This window comes from Tetrao urogallus (genome assembly GCF_951394365.1).
Source record: "Tetrao urogallus genome assembly, chromosome: 2".
Classification (NCBI taxonomy): Eukaryota; Metazoa; Chordata; class Aves; order Galliformes; family Phasianidae; genus Tetrao; species Tetrao urogallus.
The window spans coordinates 26,834,360-26,846,890 of record NC_136814.1 but is presented as its reverse complement, the minus strand read 5'-3'; the positions used below and the strand labels follow the sequence as shown (position 1 = coordinate 26,846,890).

The following is a 12,531-nucleotide window of genomic DNA, read 5'->3' as shown; positions in this document are numbered from 1 at the left end:
CACGATGCAGGCAGGCATGTGGGATGCAGGCAGGACGCAGGTGGGATGCAGGGTGCAGGCGGGATGCAGGATGGAAGGAGGATGCGGGCAGGACGCAGGCAGAACAGAGCCAGTGCCTTCAGAGAGTGCTGCGGCTGCTGGGCCAAGGAGGAATTGAGGGAAAGGAAGAGGCAACAAGAGTGTTTTGTCTGGATCAGCTCCTCGGCAGGGGGAAGGTGCGTGGGTAAACAGTGGTGCCACTAACTCCAGCACGGAGCTGCCTGACAGAGACAGCTCTTGTCCAGAGCAGCCACCTCCTGGCCATCCCCTCAGACCACAGACGGAACAGCTCTGCTCTCCGCGTTTCCATACATAGCACCGAGGGGAAGAAGGCGACGGCAAAAGCGCGGGTTGTGGTGGAAAGATGGAATAACATCCTGGGCGAGAGCATCCTCGGAACTCAGCTGCCTGGCATCGGGCGCGCTCAGGATGTTTTGCTACGCTCGATGTTGTTCGTGTCATACTCTGCATTACATTAAAAGAACTTTGCATGTGGGTCGGGTGCACCCCCAGCTTCCAGGTCACCCCCTGCTCCCAGAACGCCAGGAGCCGGGCGGGAGGTCACTATGGGATGCGTTTACAACGGGGCATCTGAGGAGTGTGACAGTCTCCACCTCCCGCTCCGAAGCGTGCGGCGGGGTGAAAGCTACCGGAGTGCCATCAGAGCAACAGCAAACTGGGGAGCTCACACGTTCCCGCCGTCACTCTCACAGAGGGCCCCGGGGCCGCTCTCCGTTTGCCCGGGGTTGGGGCAGGGACGGGCTGGGCAGCGGACAAGCCCTCGCTTGTTCCGTTGGGTGCGGGGAGCGCCGTTGCACAACGGAATTCATTTTTTACATTTTTAGGGGATGCTGCAAGGCGGCGGCGGAACCCGCGGGTTGCCGAGCACCCGGTGCCGGTGGGCCCGCGGCGTTGGAGGGCGCTGCCCCTTTAAATCGCGGCGACGCGGAGCAGGGAATCCCTCTCGCGGCGCGTCATCCGCGGCAAGGAAACCCGCGCTGGCGTAGTGCGACGCAAATGCCCATTTTTGGAACGTGCGACAGTGGACGGCACCAAGAGGCTCCGGCTGGGCGGGGGAGGGGGGGAGAGATTAACGGGAACCTACCGGCAGCCGGCGGGCGCGAGCTGGGGGCGAGCGAGGGCAGAACGCGGGACGCGCGGGCCGCCGGCGGCAGCTCGGAGCGGCACGGAGCCGGGGCGGAGCGCGGGGAGCGCCGCCCGCCGCCCGTCCCCACCCGCGGGGACAGGTGGGCGGTTCCGGGCCGGGGGGGCGGGGCGGTAGCGCCGCGGGTTTGACGTGTGCGGGTGCACATGGTGCGGCGGCGGCGGCGGCGCGGGGCCGGATAAACGGCGCGTGGGGCCGGGCGCTGCCAGTGCCCTGAGTCACGGCGGGCACCGCGCTGGAGCGGCATCCGCGGCTCTGAGTCACCGCGCGCGGGAGCGGCGCTTTTAGCGAGGGGCGTTCGGGGGCGGGAGCCGCTCCGCCCGCAGCCCCAGGGCCGGGGCCGCGCCGCCGGCGGGGCGAGTTCGGGCGGCGCGGAGAGAGAGGACGCAGCGCACGGGGCTGCGCCCGCCTGAGCCCCGCTCGGCTCCCGGCAGCGCTCCGCCGCCCGCTCTCCCCGTAGATTTTTTTTTTTTTTTTTTGTCGGCTTTCTGTTTTTTTTCTTTTTCCTTTTTCTTTTTTTCTTCCCCCGTCTTCTTCTCCCGCTGCGGACTCTCCCCCTGCTGCGGGAGGCGCGAGGCAGAGCCCGAGAGGTCGGCACGGAGCAGGGGGCGGGGAGACGACGAGGGAGCGGCGGCCGCGGCGCGGGAAGGCGGGGACGCGGCTCCCCCGGGCCGGCCTCGGACCATGTACCAGGACTATCCCGGGAGCTTCGACACCTCCTCCAGAGGCAGCAGCGGCTCCCCGGGACACCCCGAGCCCTACTCCGCCGGCGCAGCCCAGCAGGTAGGGCAGGCTCTGCCCCCTCTCTTTCGGGCGAGGTGGGCGCAAGCGAACGCGACTCTGAGGCTGGAGCTGCGCGATCGCATCCCTGCGGTTGGGACCCGCGTGGGTATGGGGGGACCGCGCTCGGAGCTCCCGTCGGGGCAGCGCCCCTCGGCAGCGCGGCGGTCCCCGTCTGTCCCCCTTCTCTCTGCCGAGCGGCTCTCCGAGCGGTCCCGCGACGCTCCGGGCCGTCACCCCTACGGAGCACACGCGCGGCCCGACTCTTATCCCCGCGGCCCCCCAGCGCTCTCTCTCCCCGTCCTGCTGCCCCGGCTCCATGCTCCGGCTCCGGGCGGTGCGGGGCTGCGCGCTTCCGTCGGGGCCGCTCCGATCGGCGACTGCGGGGCTCGGGCGGTGAGCGGGACGGCGGGGACGGGAGCGGCTTCCTCGAAGCCGGGCCCAAAGGGCGCGACGTTCCATAGCCCGTCTTTCCATTTTCTTAAGAAAACGTTCAAAAATAGGTTCTTTGCCTATGTAGCCCCAATCCACCACTTCGGTGGAAGACGTTACACAACCGGGGCAGTTATACAAACCGAGGTTATTTCATAACTTGTTTACATCGTCCCGCCTCTCCCCACTCTTTGGCGTTTTCAGAGTTGCGCTCCCCCCTTTCTCCCAGTACTGTTCTTTCTCGGGTGGGTCTGCGCGAAAGGTCTGGCGGCGGGAGCGCCTTGCCGCCTCCCATCGAGAAGCCGTAGGATCGTTATGAAGGGGGAAAAAAAAAAAGAAAAGCAAAACCGAAAAAACAACAAAACGAAAAAGTCTGCTCTTAAACTTTGCCAACCGTACCAGCCCGTGACATTCCTCACATTAAAGAAGTTTTACCAGAAATGACGCCGCGGTTCCCGGCTGCCTTCGAACGCATCTCGCGGGTGCCCTCTGCGGGCCGCGCAGCGCCGAGCGCGGACGTCTCCGTGTCCGGGAGCGGGATCAGGCGCTCCTCCTGACAGCGGCCCAATGCGGCCCCTCCGCTCCCTCCTCCGGCACGTGTCCCGCCCTCGGCACTCGCCCGCAGAGTCGGGGAGTCTCCGGCTGTGCCCGGAGTTCGGGCTGGCCTAGGGGCTGCTAACTCTGCTTCTCTCCGTTTCTCTCCTTTTCCTTCATGTGCTCTGGCGGAGTCCGTCCCCGTGTGTGTGTGTGTGTGTGCCACGGCACAGCCCGGTCTCTGAAGTGGCGGACACGGGCTCAATAAGGAACTTGGCAGGAGCAGAAGGGTTTTCTCGCAGAACGCAGGCGATATCTCGAGGCATCTTTCCCTTGGTCCCTGCAGATGTTGTAGATTAGGATCGCATGCGAGCGCTGCCTTCCCCCAGGAATGGGGCTGTTCTGCTGATTCCGGGTTGGGCAGATCTGCAGGGCTTTATCGCCACAGAAAATATGCATTGCAGAAATTTTTTCTTCAGCGTTTTTCTTTTTTTTTTTTTTTTCTTCCTAAAGCAAGGGAAGACGTACCAGTCACATGCTTGAGTGGAAACTGTGTCTCTGGGCCAAAACTTTGATGCTTTTTAATTATTTTTCCCATACAGCACAGCACTGGAACATTTTTTCTTTCAAGTTGCGTGCCGTGCTCTATTCCCCCCATCGCTGCCTTGCCATGTGGTACACACAGCCCCTAATGGGAATAATTAGTATGCTCTCAGACTGGGCTACTTCTCTCTGATATCCCAGCACTGCATCCAGTCCTCCGAGGAGGCGTTCAGTGTGGGACAACCATTGGGACCTTTTATTTGTTAGAGGGTTTGGGCCTGTGCTCTGTATTGGGTAACTGAGCATTAGTGAAGACCCTCTGGGTGGATTTTTGGGAAGGTATTTTGATGTGTATTTTCCTTATCTCTCTGTTTCCGAGCTGGGCATGCCCTGCAGCATGTCGCTCCCAGCAGGGCCAGGGCCTCCTCGGGGCCGGCTCTGGTGAGGCAGAGCCAGGGCCAGGCTCAGCTCTTTGTGCTCCTAACAACACTCCTCCTCGCTCCTTGTTCTGCGTGTGTAATGATACCTGCATCCGCGTGTTGCTTGGGTCGGGTGGAGAGCAGGAGCAGAGTGCGTGCTGTGCGTGCGGCCCTGCGGTTTGGCTGTCGCCCAATCTGTCCGTGTAGATAAGGAGAGCTGAGAGCTGGTGGAGGAGTGCCCCTGGGAGCAGGAGCAGTGTGTGAAGAGGTGGGCAGGCACACGGGCACGGCTGTGGTGAGCTGTCCTGGCGGGATGGCTTGGTTATGCAGGCAAGGCCTGGCCGTGTCGGAAGCACACCATAGGGAAAATCCAGCAGCAGCCCTGGTACCCTTATCTAAAGGCTCAGCAGTGTGCCTCCTGTTTAAGTATCTGGGAAAAATATTGCTTCTGGAGAGTACATAATGTGGGCTTGGGGGAATTCTTAAGATATTTTGAGGGATGAAAAAGGAAACCGGTGGCAGTAATGGGGCATGGCACAGACAGGCTGTAGCCAGCATGGCCTCATGCTTTGGCCCGAAAGCGAGCAGGGAGATGTGGCTGAGCTGAGCACCTTCCTTTGCTGTCCAGGAAACCTGTGCTGGGGGTGCAGGAACCTTCTGCTTGAAATAAAGGGATGTTTGCCAGTGGCTCCTATGACATTCAGATGATGACAGTCACTTGATTAGTAACTTGGGGCTGACTTGTGTCAGATGTTTGTATCTTACATGGCTGATTTGGTGATGGGTCTGACTCTCCTGGGCTCTGATGGGAGTCTGTAGCAGGTCAGTGGGTGGAGGCTACAGTGGTGTGGCACCACCACAAAGATCCTTTCCTCTGGAACACAAATGCTGTCTTTGCATAGCAAAGCACCAAAAAATCTCAATGTATTGTGCAGCCATATCTTCTAGTATCCCTATAAAGAAGGCGGGATGCTTCTTTCTCTCTGTTTTGGTGCAGGAAGGCTGGTGGTGGCACAGGTGGGTAAAGGTCGTGGAGGAAGGCACGCGTGGAACTGGCAGCAGAACTTGCATCTCTTGATGCCAGCACCTGTAGTTTAACTTGTCTTGCACTTTGTGCCTACTGTGAAGTTCAGATCTCTTCATAATGATGTGATGGCTGTGGAATCACTGAGCCGTCCTCTTGTGGGCAGTGTGGTCACAGTCTACACTGGGCAGAGTATAAAGAAGGGGATTTTCCTCAGTAAATTCTTCTGAGGTGTTTACAGTGCTCAGCTCTGGTCCTCCGTTAGCAGAGCTCATGAGGATGGCATTTACTGATGTGTGTGGTGCACTTTGTGTCGGGCCCCAGCTGCAGGTGAACTTCAGAGGTTCTGGTGCAGCTTCTGCCAAGTCTCAGTGCCATCCTGTCAGCATTGTTCCCCCACTCCATTCACCAGATGCACTCCTGCCTTCTCTCGTCCTTTCTAGTTAGACTTAGGGCTATCCAAAGCTATAAAGTGGCATTTATCTGTGTTCGAACTGGATCTTCTGGTCTGCAGGCTTTGGCAGCTGGGTGTCTTCTGGATAAATCTGGCCCAGAGTGCTGTTGCTATCAGAATGTGGAACACTATTTGCAGTAGCCTTGCTTTAACAAAGCATTTGGGCATGGTGCTTGACTAGGCACACCCTGAAAAGGAAACCTGTGAAGTGCTGTCCCTTATCTAGGACACTTACCTGGGCTGAGGTCAGGCTGATGCAAGGGCTCTCCCGTCCCTAGGAGGCTGCTGTCCTGACCAGAGAGCAGGTGTTTTTCACAGGACCATTTAAATGCTGCAAGCTGCGGGTCCTATGAGCCCCTGCCCTCAGCAGTGGGTTCGGAGGCAGCTGGAGCAAGGCGTGCCTGTCTGTAAGGCCCAGACTCACCATTGAAAGTCTCCTGATGGGAGCTCTTCATAGACAAAAGCATTCCTCCTCCCCTGCTTCCCCCTCCGGGGACAAGCAATTGTTTTCCTGGCAGTTTAGTGCCAGCATATTATCCAGATGGATTTACCTCTGTCTGAAATAAGGTGTATGTGTATTTTTGAGATCATTACCTACTGCCTTGGTTTTTACTGCTGCCTTGTTTTGTCTAGACAGTGCAGAGAGCTGCAGGGAACTTGTCCGATCTCAAACCTAAGAACTGTTTTATAGGCTGCTATTAAAATACATATCCTTGCATGTAACCATCCTGGGGCCGGGCTTCTCACACTGTGTGCGGCAAGCATAGAACCTCTGAGCAAGAGGTGAGCTGCTGTTCTCTCCATACCCAGCTTCGTGCAGACCAAGCAAGGATTTTGGGGGAATCCTTTGGTAGGAGGCTTTGCTCTGTTTAGTAATGGCACTTCAGAGCCCAAGTTTCTCTTCCTTTTCTTTGGATTGAGTGAAGTGTTCTTCTAGAAACTCCTTAAATTCCCCTTTTGCTCTGTGTTGGAAAGACCTGAGGAGGTGGGGAACAAGGATAGGGCTGGGTGAGGGCATGGCTGCTGCGAGAGAAAGTTCACAAGCCAAACATTTGGCGCTGGGCAGACCAGGATGCAGCAGGGGCCAGGGCCAGCAGTGCTGTGTTTACTTTGGGCACTGCTCTGGTCCTTGCTGGGGCCACTCCTTGGGTCTTATGTGTAGCTTCTGAGGATGTGTCGTGTTCTGCTTTCACTGACAATTTATTCTCTCTCCCTCCCTGCCTTTCCTCCTAGAAATTTCGAGTAGATATGCCAGGATCAGGCAGCGCTTTTATCCCCACGATCAACGCCATCACAACCAGCCAAGACCTGCAGTGGATGGTGCAGCCCACCGTCATCACCTCCATGTCCAGCCCATACTCTCGCTCACACCCATACAGCCACCCGCTGCCACCGCTGTCCTCAGTGGCCGGACACACAGCCCTACAGCGACCGGGTGTGATCAAAACCATCGGCACCACAGTGGGACGGAGACGAAGGGATGAGCAGGTAACCGTGTAGGGAGGAGGATGCAAGGCAGTCGATGGCGCGGGTATAGATTTCCCCTATACAAAGGGAATCTCCCACTGCCCTCTCATAGTGTCACCCCTGGGGTCCCCCCATGGGGACAGCAGAGGTCTGCCCCACGCTCTGTACCTCCGCTGGTGTTTCTCAAGATGATGCATAGTGTGAGCTGCACAGTGCTTTTCTTGCTGCTTCCTCAGTGTGTGACACGATTCAGCCGATCTCCATCACAGGCCTTGTGACACCAGGCTGCGTTGCGGCTGGGTTTCAGGAGCAGGTGAAACTCTCAAGTTGAGCCTTGGGTTTCGGTCTGAGTGTTTCTGCTGCTCCAGGCAGAAGGAAACCCCTGAGCAACCGGAGCTTCACATAGGTAATTCACAGAACTGATGCCTAGATTACATCAGTGGGTGTTTTCTGTTGGCTCTGTGACCACCTGTGCTGCTCCAGTCTCACTTTGGGTGATACAGGTGCCAGCCAGTTTCATGCAGGAAGGAACATCTCCCCAGAACACATCCAGTCTCACAGAGAACCTTCGGGATGCTATGATCTACACCCCTGACCCTCACCCTGACCTCTTCACAGCAACAAGATGGGTATCCTCCAGGTGCTGCCATCCTGGTGGCATTCTCATAGTGGGGTGGGGAAGCTGGTCCCTCTTCTGCCCATGCCTTTGTAAAGCCAGTCTGAAATATCTGAAACTCCCCAAATCGCTCTCAAGCAGCAGTTCTGTGGGTTGCCACAGAGAAATGTAACAGGATGTGCTGTGCGCCCTCAGTGTATGAGCACACTGCTGCGTGAGGCCTGTTCCCAATAAGATGCAGCAGCCCTGCTGTTATTTCTGCATCATCTGCTTGGATTCACACTCCCAATTATTTTCTGTGATGTGGATCTCTAAAGGACCCAATTGGGATCTGAAAGGCTCACTGCAGGCCTGTGTGTGCTGGGCAGAATAGGTGCTGTCCCTTCAGCCAGGCTCAGCCACCTACCATCCCAGCATACAGGGCTGGTTCCAGTGCTGGGGGAAGCTCTCATGAGAACCAGGGGAATAATTAGCAGAGACTAATTTGTTTGACAAATGCTGCCTCTGTGTTCACAAATTGGCCGTGAAGAGATCACCATATTCTCTGGTTTATTTGTTGTTCAGAGTTATTTGCAGAAGGATGCCTGCCAAGCAGTTCCTGGCCTGTGGCTTGTTTGCAGGCTATTTGCTATGGGTCAGATTCAGATCCAAGTCCCTTTGATTAGACACGTGCTATGGCAGGACCCAGACTGTGTGCAGTGACTCTTTGGCTCAGGTTTCCACTGCTGGTGCTTGCCTTTTTGTAAAATGTTGTGTAACGTTGTAGGAAAAGAGCCTGTCTTGATGAATGGTTCTGCCAATGACTGCATGCATGGGGTTTGGACAAGCGACAGCTATAGTTCATGAGTGCAGCAGGGACACCGAGAGTGCCAAAGCAAACTGCTTGTAAACAAATTTAGTGCAGCTTACAGAATATGCCATCTGAGACCCATTATAATGTAAAGCAGGCTCAGATTCACCTCTTCAGCCCCATCTATGAGATTGTTTTAAAAAAATGTAACTTCTGAGATAGATAACTTAAAAATGACTGAAGGCCTTGAGAAGACTCATTTTGGTCCCAGTGTCTTTCAGTGAGATCTGAGCTCCTGAAAACCCCACACAGAGACCTGGAATCATCCCTGAGTTCATGTGCATGTCTGATGCTTTGCCTTATGGATACAATTGCACAAATATACTTTATCCTGCATACCTACAGGCTGCAAATGGAGCGGTCAGACCATGCTGGGTGCTCCTGCTGGGGCTTCTTATGGGGCTGAGGGTACCAAAACCCACAGAGGGAGGTGCTCCTGTCCCAGGACAGAGCGCCGTTATCTACTGGTAGAGGAGCTCTCAGGCCCAAAGTCTTTGTCCCGGAGTCCCAACTAGCAGCAGAAGTGCCTCTGTCCCTTAGCGTGTGCTCAGATGTGCACTGCCTGCTGGTGAAATTGTTGCCACCATGCAGCAGAGTCTGAAAAAAGCAGAACAGAGAGAGGGGAATGCCCAGTGGCTGAAGTAAACTCCCTGAAACTGTGGAGATCAAAATTAGGGAAATGAACGAAACCAAAACAAACCAAAATGAGGTTAGAATAAAACTAATGCAAAAATGAAAAGGCAGCAGGAAGATAATCTTGTTTGCAATTTTGACATCTATGAAAATACTGAAACTGAAAGCTTCTATGAGAAGAGGGTTTTCTTTTTTTATTTTATTTATTTACTTTTTTTACCAACAAGCACCCTGCAGAGCACTCATCTTGGTTTTCGGCTCAGTCATAGCAATGCCAGAGTAAGGTCAGCCCTGAGCAGAGCAGGACGTGGCGTGGGTGCCTCTGGTTGCCACTGCTGAGGTTTATAAGAGCTCATCTCAAATCCCCAAAGCTAGGCCTGACCTCACCAGATCCTGCGGGCTCCTGCTCACTTCCTCTGGTGTTGCAAGAGTGTAACTCTATGGGTTTCTACGGAATCACTCCTGACTTATATCAGTGAGGATGTCAGCTGGCCTCAGGAAGCCCTTGGTATCACTGGAGCCTTGCCTGCTGATGTGAAAAGCAGTCTGTTATCACGCCGAGTGCTTGAAAATCTGAGGTCGGATTTTGGGGTGGTATAAATAATTGTTGCTTCACAGACATCGTGAGAGCTCTGCTGATCTCCCTCTCTCCCCAAACCCCATCCCCGACCTTCAAGTTAACAACTATTTTTGTGTGGGAAGCAGCAGATATTTTCTTTCAAGAAAGAGGCGCTTACAACATCACACTCTGGTTTTGCTTAATGTACCACCCAAGTTGTGAAACAATCAGAGCATCTTTTATCTGTTTGGCCTTGTTGCAGATTCACTGTCCTCTTACACAATCTCCCCCCACTGCTCCCCACTCTGCCTTCTCCTCACCCTTGTGCTAAGACCTGGTGCTAGCAGAGATACTGGGTGCTTTCATCTTCTGCTGACATCAGTGGAGAGGGGGAGTGCTGAGCATCCTGCTGGATCAGGCCTTTTTTTCTTTGTGTTGCGGTTAAATCTTCACAAACTTCAAGGAATGCCTTGCTCAGATCTGATTGTGGGTTTTCTTGGCACTTGCCCATAGCTGTCGCCCGAGGAAGAAGAGAAGCGAAGGATCCGGAGAGAGAGGAACAAGCTGGCAGCTGCTAAATGTCGTAACAGGCGCCGAGAGCTAACAGAGAAACTCCAGGCGGTACGTGCTCTGCATGCATTTCTCCCTCCTTGTTGCCTGCCCTTTGGACCAGCTTGCAGGATATTGCTCTCTCTCTCTACCAACCTATCTAGGGAAGATGCTGTAAAATGCATTCTGCCTTCCCCTTCCAGGACTGCCCAGTGGCATTGCTCTTGTGTCAGCAGTGGTGAGGGCTCTTCTCACTGGCTGCCCAAAACATCCTAGGGGATCTCTTCCCATACAGCCTGCTGACCAACATGTATCTCCCTATTCCAGGTCTCTTTCTGTAAGTGGAAATAAATGTGCTGTGTGCTTCAGGTGAAACCTTTGAAAGCACACAAGACTCTAGTATCACCTGAAAACAGGAGAAAGTGAAGCAATGTTATATGTGCTTCTCTAAGCTACATCCTTTAGACTAACCTGTCTCTGGTGGGCGTAACTGATGGGTGTAACTCAAGGGGAGTAATGCAAAGATGTATGGTTTGGTGCCATAGGGGAATAATTAAGTTAAAGAACGTAGGGATGAGTGCAAGAACTGTGGGGTGGATAAGACACTGGCTGAAGTGTAGACAAGAATGGGTTGCATTAACAGAGTCTGTAGAGATTCCAGCGCTCCTCTTCAAGAAGCAGCCTGGGCTTGGTTCTGTTCGAGCTTGTTGAGAATCACAGCTGTGAAAGCACATCAGTGAAATGTGCTGCTGACTCAAATCTGGGAGGTATTCTCAGTGCAGGGGAAGCTGGACAGCCTATAGGAAGAATTTAAGGATTCTCATGACTAAACTAATATAAGTGAGAGGAGTACAAACTAGGAGGACATATCCTGACGAATTGAGGGTGAGTACTTTTGCAAGCTCCTCACACAGGAAAATACTAATTGCTCACAGATTGACTATGAGCCATCAGTGTTACACGATCGTGGGAAAGGTAAATGGAGTAATCCTGGGATGCATCAAGGGATAATACAGTGGAGATGAAAGTGTTAATCTTTTGCACAAGTCACAGGAGGGCCTCATCTGGAGTATGAGATACTGAAAGAAAATGAAAACAGTTGAGAGATAGCTTTATACTATCTGCATCTAGGAAATGAAAAGAACATGATTTAACCTTAATACAAAACTCAATGGTAGAGGATCTGAGTCCTCTCAGCTAAGTTGTCTCTCAAGTAGGTAGCAAGGGAGAATAGGTGTTTAAGCCACAGAACAAGACAAGAATTGTAGAAACCATCCATGAAATAACAAAGGTGAGCTCATGAGAAGACCATTTGTATCCCCTAGATTGGTGAAGTCTGGAAATAGCCTTCAGGTAGACACAGGAAGTGCAAAATGCTGAACTAGCAGATACCTCGTGACTTGCTTGAAGAGGCTGGGGTGTATCTGCCCACGCCAGCTGGGAGCTGGACTTGATGGCCATGTTCTAGGTCAGGAGCAGTGCCAGAACTTCAGATGCTTACTTGTTCCGTTTTTGCCTGCAGGAAACTGAGGTGCTGGAGGAGGAAAAGTCAGTGCTTCAAAAAGAGATTGCTGAGCTCCAGAAGGAGAAGGAGAAACTAGAATTCATGCTGGTTGCTCACAGCCCTGTGTGTAAAATCAGCCCTGAGGAACGTCGGAGCCCACCAACCAGCAGCCTCCAGAGCGTTCGGACTGGAGCAAGTGGAGCAGTGGTGGTGAAGCAGGAGCCTGTGGAGGAAGAGATCCCATCTTCCTCTTTGGTCCTTGACAAAGCTCAGAGGTCTGTCATTAAGCCCATCAGCATTGCTGGAGGTTATTACGGGGAGGAGGCACTCAACACTCCCATCGTGGTGACCTCAACACCAGCCATCACTCCTGGTTCCTCCAACTTGGTGTTCACCTACCCCAACGTCTTGGATCAGGAGTCTCCTCTCTCCCCGTCCGAGTCCTGCTCCAAAGCTCACCGGAGGAGCAGCAGCAGTGGTGACCAGTCCTCGGATTCCTTGAACTCTCCCACCTTGCTGGCATTGTAATCCCCTGAGGCCCCCCATTGCCAGTGTGTTACATCCCCCCGCCCAGCTCCATGGGGAGACCTCTCCATGGGATTAGAGACAGGCACAGGATCGTTCAAGCACAAGGGCAGCAAGAACAAGAATGGGGAAATGCTGCAGCTCCAGGAAAGAAAGCGAGGACCAACGCCAGCTCCCTGGAGGCAGGAAATGGCAAGGGTGGGACTGATGCACCAGGACTGATTGGAGAGGGCAGTGTCTCCTCTGTAGGGTCTGCCAATGGAAGTCTCGTCTCGGCACCATAGTGGACTTGGGGAGCACTCCTGGCCAGGACTGAAAGCGAGCTGCAGACAGTTGCTAGCCATCCCTTTCCTTTGTGAATTGATCTGATCGGTTATGCTCTGTGCTTAGATCTTTCTGGTTAGTTACCTTACAACTTCTTCTTTCCCCCTATCTCTC

At 54.1% G+C, this 12,531-nt stretch overlaps 1 protein-coding gene across 1 annotated transcript; it reads left to right on the top strand.

Moving 5' to 3' along the window:
* Positions 1-1,888: 1,888 nt before the first annotated feature.
* On the top strand, positions 1,889-12,096 carry FOSL2 (FOS like 2, AP-1 transcription factor subunit; the record flags this gene model as incomplete). The annotated part of the gene is made up of 4 exons (XM_079550584.1): positions 1,889-1,987; positions 6,624-6,878; positions 10,029-10,136; positions 11,587-12,096. 4 exons carry the CDS (start codon positions 1,889-1,891, stop codon positions 12,094-12,096), a joined length of 972 nt encoding a protein of 323 aa, XP_079406710.1.
* Between the last annotated feature and the right edge of the window lie 435 nt (positions 12,097-12,531).